Here is a 21,559-nt window from a genome sequence, read left to right as displayed (position 1 = left end):
CATCAAAAGCAATAATCAGGGAGTATTGGCCGCACTTTGTGATTTCCCAGAAACCATGTGACTTCGAAGAAAGAGGTGTGGTTGGTTTGGACATTGACCAGCACAAAGTGGATACTTGTTTCTGACAAGGGGACATTCACTGTAAGATTCTGTAATGATCAAGCACTGAAATGATCTAATACAGGAACATATAGTTTGACTATTTAAATTTCATTTTGTGAGAAATAAGTCTTTTGCAGAGTGGTCAGACACTGTTTCATTGTGCTTGTTTAATTTTGCATTAGATGAGTTGGATAAGAGACAATGTTTAACATGAATTGTACTGAGGAAGACAATACGACACAGGCACAAGTATATGACATCTACAGAAGTTTGTGTAGCAACCAGTCAAAACCCATCAGTGCCTTTCCCCCAGTCAGATGAGGTCTGTGAAGTACACCAACCCACTTCCACTACTTGTCCAAGTTTACAGAGGACATGAAGCACTGATACTTGACAGAAAATGTCTCACCCTGTGGAGAGATTCCAAGTCATTATCAACCATCTTGACAGACCTGCAGGAATCAGAGCTCCACCCACATCTGCTCAAACCATACAGTCACGCACATCAGAAAGCTGTCTCTAAACTGCAGGACTTCCAGGAGGATCATGACCTCTTCCGGTATGGCTCTTTACCAGTGATTCCTAAGTACATTGAGTGTTTCACTGGACAGAATATCATGGTTATGCACATGACGCTGATCAACAAACCTCCTGATGCAAGTGAGAAGATGTCCTGTCATCCATTGAATCAGGATCTGAATTACTTCCTCTTTTGACCATGTGATGGGATTGTCTGTGCATGGACGGGCAGAATGGCTGCCTGGTCGTCCTGCCAGGATCACACAATGGCATGCTGCAGGAACATGACTATCCTGAGTTGGAGGGCTGAGTGAACAAGATGTACCATGGAGTCCGAGACTATGACCCACAGGGTGCACCTAGAAATGGAATAGGGTGACACAGCCTTCTTCCACCCTGCTCATCCACAGCTCTGATATGAACCACACATCAGGCTTCTCCTGGCCATGGTCATCTCCTGTTTGTATGCCAGCAGTAATTGCTATTATATTGATGTGAAAGGAAAGACACAGGAAAACAGAGAAAGAGGTGAAGGAGATTGTAGTGAGGAAGTATGCTGTTGGTGATGAAGTCACTTTCAAAGACACACGGGCCATTCTGCTTCGTCTGGTGCAGGGAGACAAGGTTTCAATATCAAGACACTGCTGAAGGGTGATGAATCTGAGCTGAAACTTCACCACATCAATGCAGCGGCTAAATGAGAAGCAACAGGCTTGCAACACTGCAACAAATTGTTGGGGGGTTTTCTGCTAAGTGCTGTGCAAGGGTTGAAAAACACTCTTATCTAATTTTTTGCTAACACTGTCACTAATTTTCTTTCACCAAAATGCACTGGATTAGTCTGTGTATGATTCTGACATTTAACAGTGTTTTACAGCACAGAGATCCACTTAAAATCCATCTGTAAAGTTGTTTAGCCAAGCGGAGAAAAAAGAAGACACTAATTACACAAATGGGCAAATTTAAGTAATGGATTTTCACAAGTTGATACATCCTCGATCTGCTGGTGGTACATACCGTGCAGGGGCCTATCCTGCCATGTTGGTTTCTCCTCTTCATCTTCTTTCTTGGGTTTCTGCTGCCCTGTGGTATTCACTGAGCATGCAGTTGGTTGGTGCCATCTTCCTATGTATTCGTGGATGTTCGTTTTCTCATCCTGGACTGTGGTGCTTACACTGACCAGTCCCCGGCTTCCTTCTTTCCACTTAGCATACAGTCTTGGGGTGAAACCCTCCATGCATGGTCAGGAGCTTCCTCGTCTTGATGTCAGTGGCTTTCATCTCCTCCTTTGGCCAGCTTATTTTCCCAGCGGGGTACCTGATCACGGGCAGGGTGTAGGTGTTGACAGCCCGGATCTTGTTCTTACTGTTCACCTGACTCCTCAGGACTAGCCTGACCCTTTGCAGGTATTTGGGGGTCGCAGCTTTCCTAGTGGCCACTTCGTGGTTCCCATTTGCCTGCGGGATTCCCAGGTACCTGTAGCTGTCCTTGATGTCTGTAATGTTGCCTTCTGTTAGTTCAATCCCCTTCGCTCTCTTTGTTACCATCCATTTCTCCAGTTCAAATGACATTCCACTGTCATTACTGTATAGCCTGGTGGTGTGTATCAGTGAATCGATTTCTCGTTCACTCTTGGCATACAGCTTCATGTCATCCATGTACAGGAGGTGGCTGACAACTGCTCCATTCTGTAGTCGGTATCCGTAGCCAGTCTTGTTAATGATCTCTGAGGGGGTTCAGGCCTATGCAGAACAGCAGTGGGGACAGAGCATCTCCTTGGCAGATCCCTCATTTGATGGCGACTTGTGTTATTGGCTTGGAAGTTGGCTAGTGTACGCCACATCTCCATTGAGTTCCTGATGAAGGCTCTTAGGGTCCTGTTGATCTTGTATAGTTCTAGGCATTCCAGGATCCAGGTGTGGGGCATTGAGTCACAGGCCTTCTTGTAATCAATCCAGGCAGTGCTCAGGTTGCTCAGTCTTGTTTTACAGTCTTGTGCAACTGCTCTGTCTACCAGTAGCTGGTGTTTCGCTCCTCTGGTATTCCTGCCAATTCCTTTCTGTGCTCCGCTCATGTATTGAGCCATGAGCCTGTTTATCTTAGACACTATGATGCCTGACAGGAGCGTCCTTCTGGTACTGAGGCAGGTTATTGGCCAGTAGTTGGATGGGACTGGTCCCACTGGTACAAACTAATAAATATGAACACACACCAAATCTATGCCATCCAGGAAATAAAGTACTCTCAAACAGTACTTGAGAGTATTTATATACTATTGCATTTAAGCCAAAGTTTTGTTTTAAAACTGTATTTTAATATGGCATAATCAACAGATTACTCAATTACTAAAATAATCGAGAGCTGCAGCCCTAGTTGTTAGTCTGACTTGTCTCCTTAACCTTTGCTCAGGCTTGGGTAAAAATAATGTCTAGCTTCAAATTAATGAACTACACTGCTTCTGATGGATCTGTGACCAGAGGTTTAGAGGGGTTGTGTAGGTTTTGGAAAGATTTGGCTATAAAGTCTTAAATAGTAATAGACACTTTGCAGTAAGCTGATGGAATGTATCTGTCTGTCTGTCTGTCTGTCTGTCTCCTTGTCCAGTTAATCAGTCTTTCTCCCAAGCCTTGCTGTGGCTGCTCGACAATCTCTTATCCAAGCACTATTAGCAATATTAATCCCTCTCTGTGAGAGGACTGCTGCTTGCTGAATCAGTGTGGTTGTTTACACCTGAGTTTACTGAAGCTGCTGCATGATTGTTATAGTGTATTTTTATTTTTTACTGATTGTTGTACTGTAGAGGCTGGTGAGAAACAATATTTCAGTTCAGTCTGTGTATTTCTGTAAATACCATGCAAAATGACAATAAACCTTCTTGAATCTTGAATTATGTGCTAGCACACCATTAGCTGAATTATTTCTCTGTAAGAGCGTCACACACATATCTGTTTCCAAGATAATGATGGAAGAAGTTAATAAATGAAACTCATGAGCACTTGCACAGATGTTCACTGTGTATGCTATTGCTTCCTGTGTGTCTCACTCCATAAGGGAATTTTTCTAACAAATAGATACTGGCATATAGGATAGTTTGAAATCCATGTTTGGAAGATAGAAAACTGTTATTTCATCTCTTGCTTTAGCCTTGATCATTGCAATTGCATATTTTGGATTGTGTGGTTTCTGTATTATTTATTCATATGCAACAGAAACTCTAAAAAGATGGAAACTGTGACACCTGATAATCAAGTTCATTGGCAACTTTTTTGTTCATTTCTGCAGGAACAAGAAACAAAAACAACAGTCAATTTCCTTAAGTCCTGAAACCTTTTAAATAAATGTTGTCACTCAGCCCGGGTATTTGTACTCCACCCCATTAACATCCTGTCCCAGGATAGACACGTCCTCTTCTTTCTTAAGTAATAAGTAGTAAGTTTAGACCTCGATTGAACGCAAGTAACAAACAGATTCAAGTAACTATTTGAAAGAGTGTTTCCCATTCATGCTACAGTTGTTAAGTTTTCTTTTATTTAGTTTTATTTTGTTAAGTTGAAGTCTGTTGATGGTGGCAGCAGCGTAAGCAACATTTTCCAGATATTTTAATTTTCCTCAGGAGCATTTTGCAGTTTCTCCCAGAGGATCCTAAGTTGTTTCAGGACCAGGTTACATATATCCAGTTGTACCTTGGGGTCTTTTCCCAACTGGGTGTCCCCTGAAAACTTCAAAGAGGAGGGGATTGAGATATAGGATGAAGAGAAGGGCAAGAAGGGTGGAAGAAATGAAGCAAAAGAATGATGGGTAACTGAAGTAAGTGAAGAGAAGGATGGAGGAAAGATAAAAGGGAGGTGGGGAGAGTAGAGGGGTGAGGGGAAGATGAATGAAATAAGTAATGTGTAGAGAGAAGAGGGGTGGAGGTGATATTTATTTATCATGGAATTACAAGGGAACCTGGCCGTGAAACTGATCTTCAGTCAATGATTCAACTTGTAAAACTCAATCTGAAGTTCTGAAAATCTGCACGTCAATCAGTAGATGTTGCTGGAATGAAAATCCACTGTGTTGGTGTAAAGAAGCAAAACTAGAAAAACTGCATCTTTGTCCGAAGAATTATGGCCCAAACTGTAGTATTTGTTTTAAACTTCAGGTAAGAATTTCTTGGGCCTGTGTGGACACAAGTGAGCAATGGCTGGTACAGCTATATTAATCTTGTAATAGAGAAACCAAAAAGACTACTTCCTGTTCTCATTAGAAAGCCGACTACACCGGAATCTAACTTTAAGGTAATAAATAAGGTATTTATTTGATCTAAATATGTTATTTCTACTACTATAATCTACCGCCTTCTGGTTTATATTTGCAAATACATTTCTTTTTAATTTTCCCCCATTTTGAATAAAATAAAAACACACAAACTTGAGTCTGAAACCTTTAAAATGTATTTACATTATATTGTCTTACACAGGAAAACCTTACAGGGCTGTTGGGAGGAAATAGTGATTACTGTCATTAAATAATTAGCATTGATTATTATGATAGTGTTGAGTTTCAGGCTCTCTATGTGACCGCAAACAGCCTCACATGTCTGAAAATGAGATGAAATATATATAAAATAAACAGCTTTTGAATAACAGCAATATTTGGCATAAAAAAAAGAAAATCTAAGATTATAGTCCCTTAAACATTTCATGGTCATTATGTACGGCCATGATAATATACTTCAAAACAGGCGTGACATGCAGACAAAGTAAAGAAATAAACATTCAATAAGCTGAACAGATGCAAAGGTCTCAGTTTTCTGTTTGAGGACTGCTCGTTCTCCCTTGGATTCACTAAGGTAGTAACTGAACGACAGAACGAGCACGCTTTGTTACAGCTGCTTTCACCTTCTGACCTGCCATAAAAAATAAAAACACCAAACATCGGGGATTGTGATTGTCTAAGCGATGCTAAATGTTTCACAGCAAAAGAAAAAAAAAAGTCTCCTCGTCAAAAGGAGGAAAACATCTGAACGCCGAACTTTAAATTTCTTTAAACACTGAGCATGTGGAGTTTTCTACCAGACCTTTCAGTTGCAGTGCAGACAGAACAATCAAGTCAAAAAAGTCAAACTCAGTAACAAAAGAAAATCTCGACAGTACTTAAAAAGTATTGAGATAAAAATAAAGTAAAATAACACTTTGGATAATAACAATGCAGAGATACGTGTATCAAACATAAAAAGATATTTCCCTTTGAGATTAAGCAGACAGATGATGGTTAAAGGCACAATATAAATATGCACACAGGACACAAACAAAACGACACACAAATACACATTCTTAACGGTCAAGCTGCATGTGTGTGAAAATCTTCTTCAGGCTCAGTTATTGTTCAGTCTTAATCTCATTCAGACTGGGGAAGGTCCATCCCTCTGCGCTCCTCGCCGTCTACATAACAAAACAAACCCCTCGAAATACAGTTAATGAGCAAAGAAGTTTATTGCACTGTCATCCTTTATTTTTGATTCCCTCCTATATGATTTAGAAAGACTTTGGGTTGTTGTGAGGCTGAGTGACGATAACTCAAAGTAACTGAGGAGGTGTGTAAAGCCATGTCTCGTTTACTTCTTTTTTTCCCCCTTTATTATAATAATATCTGGGTCTTAGGCTGCCTTCTGTACCACTTTCTGACATTCACAGACAAAATTAAGACTGCATCTAATTATTAATCATCTTCCTAATTAGTAATTTGATGCACATCATATCTACGACTCCAATAAGACCAACAGAGCCTCAAAAAGCCAAAAATATTCGGCTGCAAGTTTTCTGGTACTTTGAAAAACAATGAAAAAATACTTTTATGAAAAAAAGAAAAAAATAAACAGAAAGAACGAAAATCAACAAACAACAAAGACGATAAAAGAAAAACAACACTCCAGAATATTTTATGCTTTCATCTGAAAGTCAGCAAGTTTCCCAGATTATAAGAATAACTCACTGTGATGATCTCTGAAGAACAAAGTCTCATGATCGAGGACTTTGATTAATCCATGTGTGAGAAACTCCGCCATCAAGTTTACACATGAACCCGGAACTATGTCCTCCCTGCACACCAGGAAGTAATCTGCTTCAGACGTGTTCTCATTTGTGGGAATATGTTCGGTTGAAGTTTGCGTGCAGAAAGCAGAGCAAACAAAGCTCCTCCGTTCTCGTGTATTTGTTTTAGAGAGGCGCAGGTTATTGACCCCAATGGACCGAATCAGACAAGGTAACGTCAAAAACATTTCAGGGCTACGGCACATGTATGAAAGCGTCTGGTTTAGTCTCATGTGTCCCCGCTGGGTCGTCTCAGTAATCCAGCCATGGATGCTCATATTTTCCTACTCAAACACTCTGAAAACATACTTGGGTTACTTGGGTCATCGAAGAAATAAGAACGCTACATGATCTTCAGCTGTGTAACATTTCTGTAAAACCACAGATGGACTCAGTTTTTCTTTAAATAGGAGGAAAGTGAAAAGAAGACTTCTACTTTGTGATTAGCTTATGAGCAAAAAATAATCTCCCATTAATCGGGTGTTCACTTGTACTAGAACAATTTTGGAAAGACCAAACCAGCACACTTTAACCAGGCATCAACAGATCCATATCACAGTGAAATGAATATGATAGTGCGGACCTTTGAATCACGGTTTCGTTCTGGTTACAGATTTGTCACTCCACCTCTCTTCTGGGAATTCAAGGACACTTGGGACTGCGCTCTGAGGAGCCCAAAGGACACAAAGAGTGTTGATTATCATTGGCATAGGGTGGAAAAATGTTTTCAAGTCCAAATATATTCAAAACATCACCAGTCATGACAAAACTTCAGCTTTCAGCTTCAATTAAAGAAGCTCTTTACAGCCACAAGAGGAAAAAGGATGACTACACCAACGTCAGATATTTAGTGGATGTAGTTCTACATATGTAGTCCAGCCCTGGAGTGTAATTGGAGGCTATTATATTATTTATTCTTTATCATTTATTAAACTTTTATTACTTATTTTTGCAGTATTCTGTTAAGTCACATATTTGTTTTCTTGCCTAAAACATCAAATGAAGCCATGAGTCTGAAAACCAAACAATGGGGGAAAAATAATAATAATAAAATTGTGATCCTTCTGCCCAGTCATCCATGAAACTGATGATGCTCTGTGCATGTTTTCCCACACTTATTACCACTTCCTGCAGTTTGCATCTCTTATCCTTAGCACATGCTCGGTGACCACGGATCACACACAGTGGAGAGGTCAGAACTGATGGTGCTGACTGATGGTGTGGTTTGGTCTTGTCGTGACAGTCAGAGATTAATGGCCCCTGCTGCCCTCCATCACTGAGTACCTTTTGTTTAATAACGGTCTGGCTACATGAGAGGCAACACATAAAAGTGGGATTAATTGATACTTGATGACTGTCAGGAACATAATGAAAAACAAAGGCAAAATGATGTTTTCAAGTCACCCCGGAAAGAGATTTTTCAAAATAAAAAGCTATGACAACCTCCACAGACAAAGCCACCAACAAACAACGTCTCTTTAGCCGTTTAAACTCAGTGAGAGTTGAGGGATGATGTTTGCTGCAGGACTTTTGGATGTTTATGTGAAAACAAAAGCCAAAAACCGTGAAGCAGCTGGATAATAGAAGTCATCCCTTCCGTGTCCAAATCAGTGCCAGTTTCAGCCGCAGTGAGCTTAGCTGCCGTAGAGGAGGGGGTGCTGGGCGAGAGGAACCTTACTTCTGATGACTGACGCGTCCAGTTTGTTTCTCGCAGGCGGCTCTGACCCAAAGTCCGCCTCAAAGCGTTCACCAACACACAGCGAGTTGCAAGTCGTCGGACAGCGAGAGCAGATTTCTAACAGGTGAGTGTGGATTGTTGGGCTTGTGGAGAATTTTTCCACACACACAGTTTCACTCCACAAGTCACCAGTACGACGACAACGTTTTCCCTTTGAGTGCACAACATTCAACAGCATCCTCGTTACAAGAAGTCCAGTTCCAGCGCTTGGTGAAGGGACACGAGGTCGCCGTGACTGGAGATCCGCCAGAAAGGCATGTTGTGCTGCAGAGGTAAGGAGACAAAAAATTAGGCACAAGAAAGCAGAGTGTGTAATTGTAAAGAGCACAGCCTGACAAAGTGTTTTGTCCACGTGAGACATTATGTTTGTGGGTCTCCCATCTACATATGACAACTTTATTTAGTTTAATTGTAGAAAAATCAGGGTTCTGGGGACGGGGGGCGGGGGGGGGGGGGGGGGGGGCGCGCTCCAACAGATTGTGCAAACATCCAAAGGAATATTTTATGCTTGACTAATTAAACATCTCTTAAATCCACTTTACTGCAGAGTGTTTTCATGCAAGAAAATCCCTGCATTTATAATCACTTCTTAAAAATACATGAAAAAACCCCCACAACTTCCTGGCTCTTATTTTGAAAGTTCACTCGTTGTCAACCAGCTTCCCCTGTCCTTCTCATCTTATATGTTTTTTCCTGACAGGTTAACTTTGTACCATTCAGGTACTTTCTCAGAGAGGATCTAGGATGAACCTGCTCTGAAAATTCAAGTCAGTCTAAACAGTAACTTCAGCAGGTGGAAAAATGTCTCATGTATCTTTTTTGTTTTTTGGTTATAAACCATCTTTCATACCACACTGTAAATAAATAAGTCAATGTCATCCAGGATCATATTCTCCCAGTAAACCATGCCTTGTTTCTTTTTCCTGGTACATGATCTCGTGATCAGGAAGAAAAAAAGACAACAAAAACCATGTGGAACGTGTACCTGCATCTTTTTTCCTAAAAATCTGAAATTCTGCCTGTCCACACAAAAACACAATCGAATTGTTCCATTAAAATGGGTCAAAAATCATAAAATGCTGCAGATCATCCAATTTGAAATGAAATAGTTTAAGAAAAAAAAAGGCAAAAATGGAGTTTTACCTGTTTTGCTGCAAATTCCTCATCTCGGCCGTCACCGATCACCACATAAGTCACTTTTTTCCCAAAGCGAGAGACGATCCTCTCAAAGCAGCTCTCTTTTCCTACATGACAGGAAACCGCAGGGAAAAGGAAAATAAAGAATCACATAAAGATATAAACAGATCTTTTTTTTTTTTTTAATTTGACACAGAGTAATCAGGTTGCATACGTACCTATTTTTGTGGCACTGTAGATGTTTTCGATGGGGAAGACGTCTCCCAGGCCGTAGAGCAGCACTTTGGCCAGAGCTGGAACCAGCTGAGTCGTGGTGACCAACACGTTCATACACTTCCCCCTGTTGGTGGGTGTCACACACACACACAGATTTATAACATCATCATCCAATTCAACTGTATTTGATTTGATTTATACAGCACCAAATCACAACAACAGTTGCCACAAGGCAGTTTAAATTGTAAGATAAAGACCCTACAATAACTCAGGGTTAAGGGTGAATCTCAAAGATGCAAACAAAATATTTTAACAAGGAGTAACTAATCTACGACATACTACCTACGAGCTAAAACGATAACCTGAGGTGCTCAAACCTGGACTGGATGAGCAGCAGAGACTTGAGCGCAGTGCTGAGCCAGGAGTCTGTAACATTCTCGATCTCGGACTGAAGCCTCAACAGCAGCTCCCTCTTGATGGGATTCAACAGGCCTGGAACACCAAAAAAACCCCAAAGCAGACGTCTATGCTTAGCCTTTGAGCCTCTTCACTGCAAGCTCTAAACTCCGTTAGGAGCAACACTGAAATGCACGCTTTTTACAAAATGCTTACAATGATCCACCTACTGTGGCTCAAACTCCAAAGTCTGAGTGCAGCTCACCTCCTTAACAGTTTGCTGTTTGTTTTTGGCTGCTGTACTAAAACATTTATTTGTGTAACAAGAGCAGGAAAACAAAGAGCTTAAGTTCCAGTCACTGCTGGTTTCTGGGAGCTGGGAAGAAAAGTCTGGTGTTTTAATGTGAGAATGTATTTTTCCTTCGTCTGAGCTGCTGTCACTTAAGCCTTCACAGGACGCTGCTTTGCAAACTCACCCCCGACATTTCCTTTGTAAGTATTGTAGATCTCTTTTAGACGGCGGTAACGAAAAGCCAGTTTACGCATCCACTCCACCCCTCCCTGAACTCCTGTGGTGGTTCCTGATGCAGCTCCACCGCTGGGGCCGTTAAATCCATCCGCCATGAAGTTGTAGTTGCTGAAGCAAAGACAAACTACCTGTGATTACTCAGAACGACACAAAGCATTTTGTAGTGTCTGGGTTAGTTAGCGGGGCAGCGTGTAACACACCTCAGGTCCTGTCCATTGTCATCAGACGCCACATCCTCAACATGGACTTGATCACACTCCTGGAAGAAAACACAAGTAGAGGGATTCTTTTCCTAGTTTTGTTAGGAACTAATTAAATATGAAACTAAAACATGTATGACAAGTAATTGTGGGGCTTTTTGAACACCTTCAACCTGTTAAAAAGGAAGGAGGTGGAACCAGAAAAAAACACTCACCAGTTACCTGATTATTATTCACATGTATAATAATATGCTTTTTGATTGGTTTAGAAGTGCTCATGTCAGGAAACAGCGCCGCATTTGTTTGTTTAATGCAGTTCAACCGGTTTTTCACAGTCAGCCTATTGTCTATCTGCCTTCTTCCATCTGACATACAACTCAGTGAGTTTGTAAAAAATAAAATTAAATAAAATCTGGAATTCTGGTTTGTACCAGCTGCTGTGAACAAGCAAAAGCTGCTCATCTCTCATATTCACTCCAGTCTAAACAAACGTCACTGTACCTCGAGGTCATTGAAGAAAAGATGGGTGTCTGCCAGCTCAAAGATCAGCTCCTCCATCTGCAAGCCCAAGTTCAACACAGTCGCCGGGTCCTGAACAAAATAAAACAGACCCACAATAAGCATGTTACACAATTCAATAGGTCTAATTTTTGCATTGTAAGCTCAAAGGATTCATCTTTGGAAAAACCAACCTTGCCAAACTTCTGCGCATAAGAGCCGGTGAGCAAAGAGTGGAATATAATGATGGTTTCATCCAAATCCCATAGAAAAATGCGCTGAAACACAAAAGAACAAGATTACCTGTTGGGCTGCACTCCATATTACAGTGAACTTTTTCCTGCTCCTCTAACTTTCCCATTATATTTCAAAAAGCATGAAAAAAACCCATAAACATAACTTGGGTTTGGACTTGACACAGAAATGGTTCAGTTCCTGTAATAGTTAATTAATATATCATTGTAAGGATTTCACAAATGTCAAAACAAACTCACTGCTATTAATTATATCCAGCACTGTTTAATAAGCAAATTACCTCCAGGTCACTCTCAGCAGGTGGAGAGTTATCAGACTTCTTGCCCTTCCCTTTGGCTTTGCCCACCGAGTTCCTGCGGCCGACCTCGTCCTGATCTCGAGCTCCAGCGGGCACTGCCACAGCTGTAGGAAGAGCCGCACAAACAGGCAGGTTTTCTGGTGGGGACGCATCTAAAACGAGACCAAGAACATGAGCGTGGCAGCCAGCATAAAAAACAACCTTTAAACAAGAGAGCAGCCAAAAGAAGATTCTCATTTTAGTTATTTAGATTTTCCACTTAAATTCTTTTTGAATTCCACAGCACATTATGGGATTAAAAAGGAGAATTGGCTGCAGACTTTTTCACTTGTTTACTGAGGTGCAGATCCAGAATATTAGCTGCTCTCTTCACACTTCAGTGTAACCTGGTCTAAAGCTGACAGTTTAATGTCTGATCCAACTACTTTAGATCTTAAATTTCTCATCTGCATTTCTGAAATGTCTCGAGCTGTGCAGGGCTGCAGTGGATATCTAAAAAGAGCTCCAGACAAAACAGAACAGTTCTGTTATAAGTTCTTCCAGGATGTAGAACAAATTGCATCTTGAAAATGAAATTTTAGCCAAGTGCACAGGAGAACTGATAAAAAATAAATAAAATAAAAAGTACACTATACTTCATCCTAACTGTTTAACTAGTTTGTTAAATATTTCTACACAGTAACACAAGCACCTTAACAGTGTGTGCAGTATTCATTTAGTTATTTTTCAGGTTTTTATTTATGTAAAGTTAACTTAGAGAAAGACAGTACCATGAGACGTTTTGGTTTAAGTATTCTTACTGTGCTTTTTCCTGCTTTAAATGTAGGTACAGCAATGTTACACAGCTATTTAACATGTGCTGTAGAACAAAGTGCTGACAGTTAAGGTAAAGGTAAGGTTAAGGTAAAGAAACCAAAAGCAGAAAAAAGGTAAAAGGCAAAAGATAATGAAAAGCCAAAAACCTCTAGGAGGCAGTCCAGCTGAGGCGGCCTCCTCTGATTTCACTGCTGAATATCCAGCAACACCTGCACCGCCACTGTGGTCATCACTGTTAGGTAGCCCAGCAGGCACGTAGCTGGGAGGAAGAGTGTAGTACTGAGAGAACTGACTCTGTCCCAGAGAGTTATAGCTGCTAAAATCCTGGAGAGAAGTGAAACAACAAACAAACGCGATCAGCAGAATGATGGGAAAGGACTCCACGCAGGGCTGAGTAACAATACGTGGGAACAATCTCATCTTTTCAAGAAGTTCTAATATCACTGAACATAACACAAACTCAGGTTCTGTGTCAGACAGTCAGATGAACCCTCTGTGATCAAAACTTGATCCCAAAAGCATTCACTTCCTGTGGATTTCTTCCCTCACTCAAAGACAAAAATACTGAAGTTTGAGCTGAACTTTTGCTCACATTACAAATGCTTTTAATATCCTTTTATAGATCACTATGTCTAGCATTCTAATCTCCAACCACAGCACACAATAAACATGTTGAGCACACACATACAAGACTTCTGCATTCCTTGCTTGAGATTTGCACCATATTAACACTTTGCTTGCATACATTCATAGCTTGAAAGGAATTTTTTCCTTTTAATTTTTGGTCATTTTAAAGGCAATTTTCCACTCCCACAGTGCACCAACCGCTCTTAAAAACACACACAAAGATAATTTTATTCTTCATCTTACTGGAGAATCACTCATTCTCACCTGATGGGCCACCGCCGAGGCGGTTGTAGTCGCGGCTGTAGCTGAAGGGATGTTGGAATACACACTGGATGTTGTGAAGCTTGAGCCTAGAGAAAGAAACATTCGCATTAAAAGAGATGCAAAGTCTAAAATATAAAAATAAAAATTCTTCTACATGATGTTATAATGGCAAGAGAGGAAATCAAAGCTGTGCTGCTGCAGGTTCTCCTTTACTGTGTTCTTCAGGTATTTGCAGTGAGACAGAGTGAGATGGCAGCTTGCCTTGGCTGGGGTATGAGTAGTGCAGCTGGCCTGGCTGGGTTGAGGTATATGTGGAGCTGAAACTGAGAAACCCAGGCTGGCCACCAGAGGGCGCATCAGGCAGCCCTGTCTCTGTTTTTATGCCTGGCCACATAGCACCTGAAGATGAAAGAGAGCAATGGAAGCTGAAGATGAAAGACGCAGCAGAGGAGAAAGTGGGTCACTGAAGATGCAGCAAAGTTAGTAAACTGGGTACTCCCGTCAAGATTTGTTTTTGTGTAAAAGCAGGGTTTAAAAGCAGACTGGTTCAGCGCCAAAGCACAGTGAGGCTTTAAAAGCAAAGTCATGAAGTGTGATGCTTGGATTTTAGAGAGCAGACTGTCCTTAAAAAGGGTCGTCCTAAAAGACCAGGCACTAACCAAAAGGTGGGAGACCGTAGGTCTGGCCTGTTTGGGGGAAGGATGAGTACACAGTGGACTGGGCCAGAGGAGGAAACGCCACCTGACTGGTGTATGACGTTACTGCTGGGCTGAAAGAGAGAGAGCGAGAGAGAGAATGACTACCTATAACAAAAGTGAGTACACCTGTAGCAGGTGCATTATACAAAACAAAAGAGCCAGGCTTTGTCTTGATGTAATAAAAAACAAATAAAAAAAAAACCAAAACAACACACACACACACACACAACACACACACACAACACACACACACACACACACACACACACACACACACACACACACACACACACACACACACACAAAGAGTTGGATTTTTCATCACCACATTTACATACAAACACCTACTTTATCACGTTTACATTCGTAAAAGCACATTAGTAATCTAACCTGGTGGTCTGACAAACCTGCAACGTGGTGAGAGTAGAAGCTGATGTACAAAAGGAGAAATCTGCAGCCATCAATAAAAGTCTTCTTTGGAACATCTCAACAAAATTAAAATGAGGTCCAAACGTTGCAGGTAAAGTCAGGATGCCACAAATCGTGCACCAAGGTTACTGTGGTTAACTAAAACTACACTAAAAAATAAAACTAGATTAAAAAAAAAAACATTTTAATTAACTAAAACAACTGAAACTACTGATTTAGGTGTTGGTGAACCTGGAAAACTGACAACAATAAATAATAATTTTACCAAACTAAGATAACAGTAGGGATGGGTACCGGTATCCAGTTCCATTATGGCACCGGTTCTGACATAAACGGTAGTAACCAGACCGAAAAGCAGCACACATTTCGGTGCTTTATTTCGGTGCTTTTTTCCCCTGAGATGTCATACACTTTGGATTCTAGCCAATCATTGTACCTTTCCAAGGATAGTAGGCGGGCCCAGGTACGTAAGTTCTGGCGACGCATAGCGGGTTTTTTTAAAAGCCGAGAAATGCACCGTATTGATAGCTTGCTGCAAGACCTCACACCGAGCACATCTACTGCGGGTGGGTTGCCTGTTATCGGACCCAGAGTTAGCAACATCCCCCAAGAACCCGAAGAGGAGAGTCCTGGCCCCTAGCCCTGCCAGTGTAGCAGAAATGATGACGAATGATTATGGCAGCAGCAAGTAGCTCTGCGCAAGTAGCTTAATGTTGTTCGTGTGTAATTTACGTTGAGTAGGCTAACCACGTTATTAAATTAATGCACGTAAGGTGAACTAGCAAACACCGTCGTAGTTACATGCAGCTGTCTTCTTGTTTGATAGAGTGATACCATATATGCCCCATAGCTGCAGAAAAGGCTAACACTGTTATCTTTTTACAAAAAAACAGCTAAACATGAGAGGTTTTAGGACAAAGTTTGTTTTTTTCCATTGTTTAAGCACCGGTTCCAACCAAAGGAGGTATGTTGTATCAACAGAAAAGGCTAACTTGGTTATCATTTTGCAGAAAAAAAGACACTGCAAAAAAAAACAAAAACAAAAAAAAAACATAAGAGGTTTTTGGACAAAGTTTGTGTTCTCCATTCTTTAAGCACCGGTTCGAGCACCGTTTAAGCACCGGCACTGTTTCAAAAGTACCAGTTTGGCACCGGTATCGGATAAAACCTAAACGATACCCATCCCTAGATAATAGTTCAGTAAAATTTAGTTCAGTAAAACAAAACTTGCCTGATGAGACTTTGTATCAGTGAGACTGCGGGTCAACCACTTTCCAAAAATTCTGTTTTTATTGTAATACCTGTACTGATTTTTCTAAATATAACCAAATAAAAACAAAACCTAATCAGAAAATACAAAACTATAATAACTGTCTCAAACAGATCTATACATTTACCCCACAATGATCTTCTGACAAGTTAATAACTGAGTGGAAACTGATTAGTATGCTTTGTTTGAAAACTTATTGCATATGTGAGTGAGAATGTTGCATTTTTCTCTCTATAAATCTAAAGTGATTCATAAAGTTTAATGTCTCACTTCCATGCAGCATACTCACTTGCTTCCCTGATAAACCTGTTGGGTGTATTCAGATGTGGCTGTGGCATCGGTGGCTGCAGGAAAAGAGCCTATTTTAGCTACAAGAGCACTTACAAGAGTAACATCACTGTGAACTGTTTAGAGCCGAGTCTGTTTCTGTTCGTACCAGAATGACCGTACGAGTTAATTGAGTCACCACATGGTTGAGATGCAGCTCCCCTCTCTGCGCTGGACTGCTCCTGTTCACCTGTGGCCACACATGAAATGTCAGTAAACTACAGCAACATCTTTGGACATTATGAGCCTCTGATTTTTAAACATATTCTACTGACCTGGATCAATTTGGGCTGTGGACAGGGCAGAATATGAGTTCTCCTGCTCTGATGAACCTAAAACAGCGGCTGGGCTCCCATCATCCCCCAAATCACTGAAAGAGCAGGAAAAATGTTATTGTAATTAAGCAGTAATTTAAAAAAGGTGAGCCCATATAAGTAGATACCAACCCCGACTCTTTCTTCAGTTTGCCATCTACGTCAATCTTGGCCTTCTTTGCCTGCACATGCACAAAAATGCAGACACACAAGTCAGACAGCTCACACAATTTAAACAAAGCAGCAGAACACAGTCAGTTTTATTTATTTATGTAGTTTTAATTAAGAAAAAAAGGTGCATGGGTTGACATTTATCAGCCAATGTGATATCAGCATGAATAGTAAATGACAACCTTCTGGGTAATAGAACAGTTCTTGACTGCACTGAAAACAAACAATATATAATATAACATCATTATGATCTATGCACCTCAAATCGTCCTGTGTTACAGCCAAAACATTAAACACAATGTATAGAAAATTAGCATAAATAAAGTAGAATAAGTCCATAAAATAAAGGTAAACTAACAAAACAAAACTGCTCAGTTAGAGAGATTAGAGGGAAAGGGCTGAATTAAATAGAAATCTATAGTTTAAAAAAAATACAGGAGTCCAATATGTAAGTAAAATATAATAAAGGTAAAATAATGTTAATAAAACTCAAACTGAATGTTGAATATAGAAGTAAAACAGCTCACCACACTGACAAGAGAAAACAGCTGTACTCTGCTGTAAATAATTCTTGTGTATAAACAGATTTGTTATACTTTAATAGACATATTTTGCGGGTAGCAGATGAATCTGCATATCATCGATTGTCTCAATTAACCATCAATTATCTTTTAGATGATAAAAAGAGAGCAAATGCCTTTTAATGCTCCACAAAAAAAATGATACACTGTGAGAGTATTTCCTGCCTCAAAACAGGCCTTTGGTTGTGACCATGCAGGTAATCATGATTAGTCTATATACAAATAAGGCAAAAAGGTCTGTATAATCTAATTATCATATCATAAGTATATACACTTTCTTATCATTTCTTATCATCATATTTGCATGAACTTTAAGCCACATTTTTGTTATCATACACAAAAACAACAGTTACAGGAAATCAGTAAAGTTACTATGCAAATGACTCCATGCATACTCACCGGCAGCTCCTGCGAGTCATCCATCTCTGCAGCGGAGCGGCCCGACATGTCTGCACACTCAGCCTACTCTCTGTACCTGGAGAGCCTGGCGGGACCCTGCTTCACACCACCACAGAAGCAAAGACAAACAGGCACAGAGTCAATGGTGGGAGCACAGTCTTATATAGTACCCCATACGTGACTCCCCCCTCCCCTTGTCCCATAAAGTGAATCCCTCTCCTGCCCCTATCAGGGTTCGATCAGTAGGAAGGCAGTGGCGATGAAGGAAGTGGGGCACCCTGCTCTAATCTCCAGCACGAGACTCGCAGGTGAGGCACGTGTGGCATTGACGCTCACCAACGTCCTCGCCACTCTGTTTTTACTGCAGGATTAAGGATGCGTGCCACCTTACATGCGAACTAACCTACATTCAACGAAAACATACCCTCTGGGAGCATTAGCTGCTCAGGTGCACGCTCTCATATCAATAGATGCCCCGGGGGGATAAGATCTAACCTCGTTTTGTCCACTGCTCACTTTAACGGGCCTCTGCCCACAGCTGGAGGGATGAGCATTTACTCAACTGACATAATGTAAAAGCAATCAGAGAAAATAGGTCAGTCTGCAAATTAACACCAAATCAATGTGTCAGGTAGGTGTTGTTCTTAGAAGTGGTTCATTAAAGAACATGCAGGCTTGTGCGAGATTTAGATAAGTGAATTAAAAAAATATATATGCTAATGACATTTTTAAAGTTAACTGAATTAAAACGAGAAAAAAATTATTTTGCAGGTCTCTCATTTAAGAAAATGAATTATTAATTGATCACTGGATTACCAAACATCTTTATTATATGAGTTCTCAGTCTAATGAATGCCTTCTGCAAAAAACAAAAAGACCCACTTAAACCAACAGATATAAATACTTATATAATGCAGCTGCAACATTGGTCAGTAAATTAACAAGAAAATAATAATTGTAGTCATTTATATGTAAAACCTGGAGTCAGCTTTTCAAATGGGAAGATGTGATTTAATTTTTAAAATCACAGAGTAAAAACTGAGTACCTTTCAGTTTATTGTTTGCTGGTCAGACAAAACAAAACAGAAAATAATAAAGAAAACCAAAAAAATTAAAAGAGAGCTTTCTTTCTTATTTTACTTCCACTTGACAGAGAAATGATTAAACAAGTAAATAATTATTTGATTGTTTGATGGATTTAAAAAAAAAAAAGTAATTTAAATGTATTATTCAGGTTTGCAGAGTCATCAGCCCATTTGTTTTCCCCTAGGGATCAATAAAGTATTCTGATTCTGATTGATTCTGTTTGTGAAGATAAGAGTCATCTGAACATTTTTAACTGACCTTGTGCATAATGGCAAAAATGTTCTGGGTTACAAGCAGCTACATTAAATACATATATGAGTGAGCCTTGTTGACCACTATCAATCTGTCAGCAAACAAAATATTTATCTGGTAGTCCCATTATGTTTTGGCTGACAGTTAAAAGACCTGAAAAACATTTTTAAGGTATAATTTTATTACATTATGATGATAGTAATAAAAAAAAAAAAAAGGTCAAACAGAACATACAGGGAACAAACGCTACAACTACAGGCTAGTTGTTGCTTCAAATACTGATATCAAGACCACTTAATTCCATGTACTGTGTAGCTATGCGTAATAGACATTTTTGGATAAGTCAATGAAATCCCAACCAATAAAAGTCTTAGTAACATTTTGATAATTCAGCTAAATTTAATTTGGATGTGCCAAAATTAGTGAATTGCATGTCAGAATAGGGCTGTGTCAAGTACAATACTATAAATATAGTATAATGTAATATAACATAATATAATAAAAATAATTAAAATATACAAGGCTAGACAGTACTGGGAAAGTTAAAAACAATAAAAAAAATTTAAAAATCTACATTTACTACTGAACCACAAAGTTGCTATTGAAAAGCTTCACGTGCCTTCTGCAAGCTGCAGGCAAGCGATCTTCCAGGAATTTTCGGGACATCTGACTGGTCAGTAGGTGGTGATTTCATGCTGCTGCATAGCAAGTTAGGTTTGCAGCACAAGTTACCATGGCAATATAAGATGTAAACTGCCTTCCTAGTACAGAAAAACTAATGGTTAAACCTGAAGTTACCTGGATAAGCCCAAATCCTGCTTCATAAAACAGGCTTCTGATGACGTCCTTTCAATTGCTGTGGTTTGTTTTATTTAAGAAGGGCCAGGCCATATTTAATATGAATATTCTATGAATATGAATAAGAATAACACGAAAGGGAAGTGTACAAAGTACACAAAAAAGTAATAAAGCATTAAAAAACGACATATGCAGAGACAAATAACAGAATGACAAAACCATTACTACAAATTTTAAAAGCCTTACTACACATTTTTAATATATACATTTAAATGACTAAAGCAATATGTGGTTAACACGGATTTATTATTACTAATTCACAACTCTCTCCTTACTAATAATTACTAATAACTGGTATCGCTCTTTAAAAATGTCATATTGATTGCCGTGTGCAGGCTGCAAATCTGTGTGTGGACTGTGATTATTAAATGCGTTTGCTCTAGTGCACATGCTACCATCGTTGTTTGTCCTGTATGTTATTCTAGCATTAATCCGGGAACGACAGATTGCATCAAGTCATGCGAAAAGTTCCCATCCATGACATCTCCAAATGCTAACAGACTACCGTTAGGTTAGCTGAATTTAGCACCCGGGAACAGTTTACTGTGAAGGTGAAGCCAGACATCGGTCTACTTCCTGGAGAACAGCAACTCGTCAGTTCTATCCGGGGACAACCGAAACATTAATTCGTACAGCATACTAAGTCAGACGTGACTAAATAATTTAAAGTGACTGGCACAAACTAATAAAAGAAACAAACAGACCCAAGTAAAAAGCACGAACTCACCAGCATTTAGACCACACCGGAACGCTAGCGTCCCAACGTTAGCAGACAATGTCGATTATCACTTATTCTTTAGTGGCAACTTAATTACGGTGAACTTTGCCATCAGCTGTTCAATTTGCATGCACTGCAGTCTTCCCAACCCTGTACACTGGGGAATTAATCACTAGCTGTACTTGTTTTCCCCCGGGCATAAAGTTTCCCGTTCCAGAGATTAGTCGGGACCAGCAGCCATTGGAGTAGGTACTGAAATGGCAGCGTGTGAAAGCATCTCACTTCTGCTATATTCATCTGCAAAGCTGATTGCAAAACAAAAACCCGAAACACAACAAAATCATCGAGACACGTCTTACCATTGAAGGAGCGATGGAGGAACGCTTTTAATTAAGCGCCTTTGGTTGAAACCACCATATGAAGCTTTGTCTGTTGTTAGGGAGCACTATTTTGCAGGAAGTGGTCGTTGCGGACTGTTCTGCGCATGTGCGAAGGGCTGATTCACAGTGAGACGAGAGCATCGCACAGACACAGGTGAGAGCAAAATGCAAACAGCTGTTATTTGAACAGGTGAGCATGCTTTGAATGCGTCCAGTTTTACCTCGGGGTTTGTTTTATCGCATGAAAGCTCGTTAATATCAAACAAATTGTTAAAAAATGGTACAGTAAGTTTAGACTTTATTGATTTAAACTAACTCAGTCTAAGATTTAAAGTCCAGGTGTCATTTTCAGCCTTACTGTGATGTTCAAAGGACTGGACACAATAGTAGCACATAAATAAATTAAC

At 40.0% G+C, this 21,559-nt stretch overlaps 1 protein-coding gene and 1 pseudogene across 3 annotated transcripts; one reads left to right on the top strand and one right to left on the bottom strand.

Annotated features, from left to right (window-relative positions):
• The first annotated feature begins 419 nt into the window (after positions 1–419).
• LOC102306988 lies at positions 420–1,269 on the top strand (annotated as a pseudogene).
• A 3,765-nt stretch (positions 1,270–5,034) lies between these two features.
• eya3 (EYA transcriptional coactivator and phosphatase 3) lies at positions 5,035–21,290 on the bottom strand. 3 transcript variants are annotated; one of them, XM_005942652.3, is made up of 19 exons: positions 21,132–21,290; positions 17,859–17,957; positions 16,840–16,889; positions 16,669–16,763; positions 16,503–16,583; positions 16,356–16,410; positions 14,329–14,438; positions 13,931–14,068; positions 13,670–13,755; positions 12,925–13,102; positions 11,945–12,114; positions 11,604–11,687; positions 11,413–11,502; positions 10,912–10,970; positions 10,659–10,819; positions 10,164–10,278; positions 9,789–9,910; positions 9,577–9,677; positions 5,035–8,697 (listed from the first exon to the last, which is right to left on the bottom strand). In XM_005942652.3, the coding sequence occupies exons 2-19, from the start codon at positions 17,904–17,906 to the stop codon at positions 8,617–8,619; spliced, it is 1,824 nt and encodes a 607-aa protein (XP_005942714.1). In that variant the 5' UTR covers positions 17,907–17,957; positions 21,132–21,290; the 3' UTR covers positions 5,035–8,616. The 3 variants fall into 3 exon arrangements, with proteins under 3 accessions (XP_005942714.1, XP_005942713.1, XP_005942715.1); XM_005942651.3 differs by having other exon boundaries at positions 17,859–17,954; positions 21,132–21,288; XM_005942653.3 differs by lacking the exon at positions 13,931–14,068 and having other exon boundaries at positions 17,859–17,954; positions 21,132–21,285.
• Positions 21,291–21,559: the final 269 nt, after the last annotated feature.

Source organism: Haplochromis burtoni, unplaced genomic scaffold (assembly GCF_018398535.1).
Source record: "Haplochromis burtoni strain Fernald_Lab_line unplaced genomic scaffold, NCSU_Asbu1 Contig_149, whole genome shotgun sequence".
Taxonomy (NCBI): domain Eukaryota; kingdom Metazoa; phylum Chordata; class Actinopteri; order Cichliformes; family Cichlidae; genus Haplochromis; species Haplochromis burtoni.
Note: the sequence above shows the minus strand (reverse complement) of the source record. Positions and strands in the feature narration are given on the sequence as shown.

Bases quoted from the DNA above. Each gene is read 5' to 3' on its own strand.
- eya3 (XM_005942652.3), bottom strand. From the start codon at position 17,906: ATGTCGGGCCGCTCCGCTGCAGAGATGGATGACTCGCAGGAGCTGCCG. The intron at 16,890-17,858 runs GTGAGTATGCAT...GTGCATGTGCAG, and splicing joins ATGACTCGCAGGAGCTGCCG to GCAAAGAAGGCCAAGATTGA. The intron at 11,503-11,603 runs GTTGGTTTTTCC...TATTTTGTTCAG, and splicing joins ATGCGCAGAAGTTTGGCAAG to GACCCGGCGACTGTGTTGAA.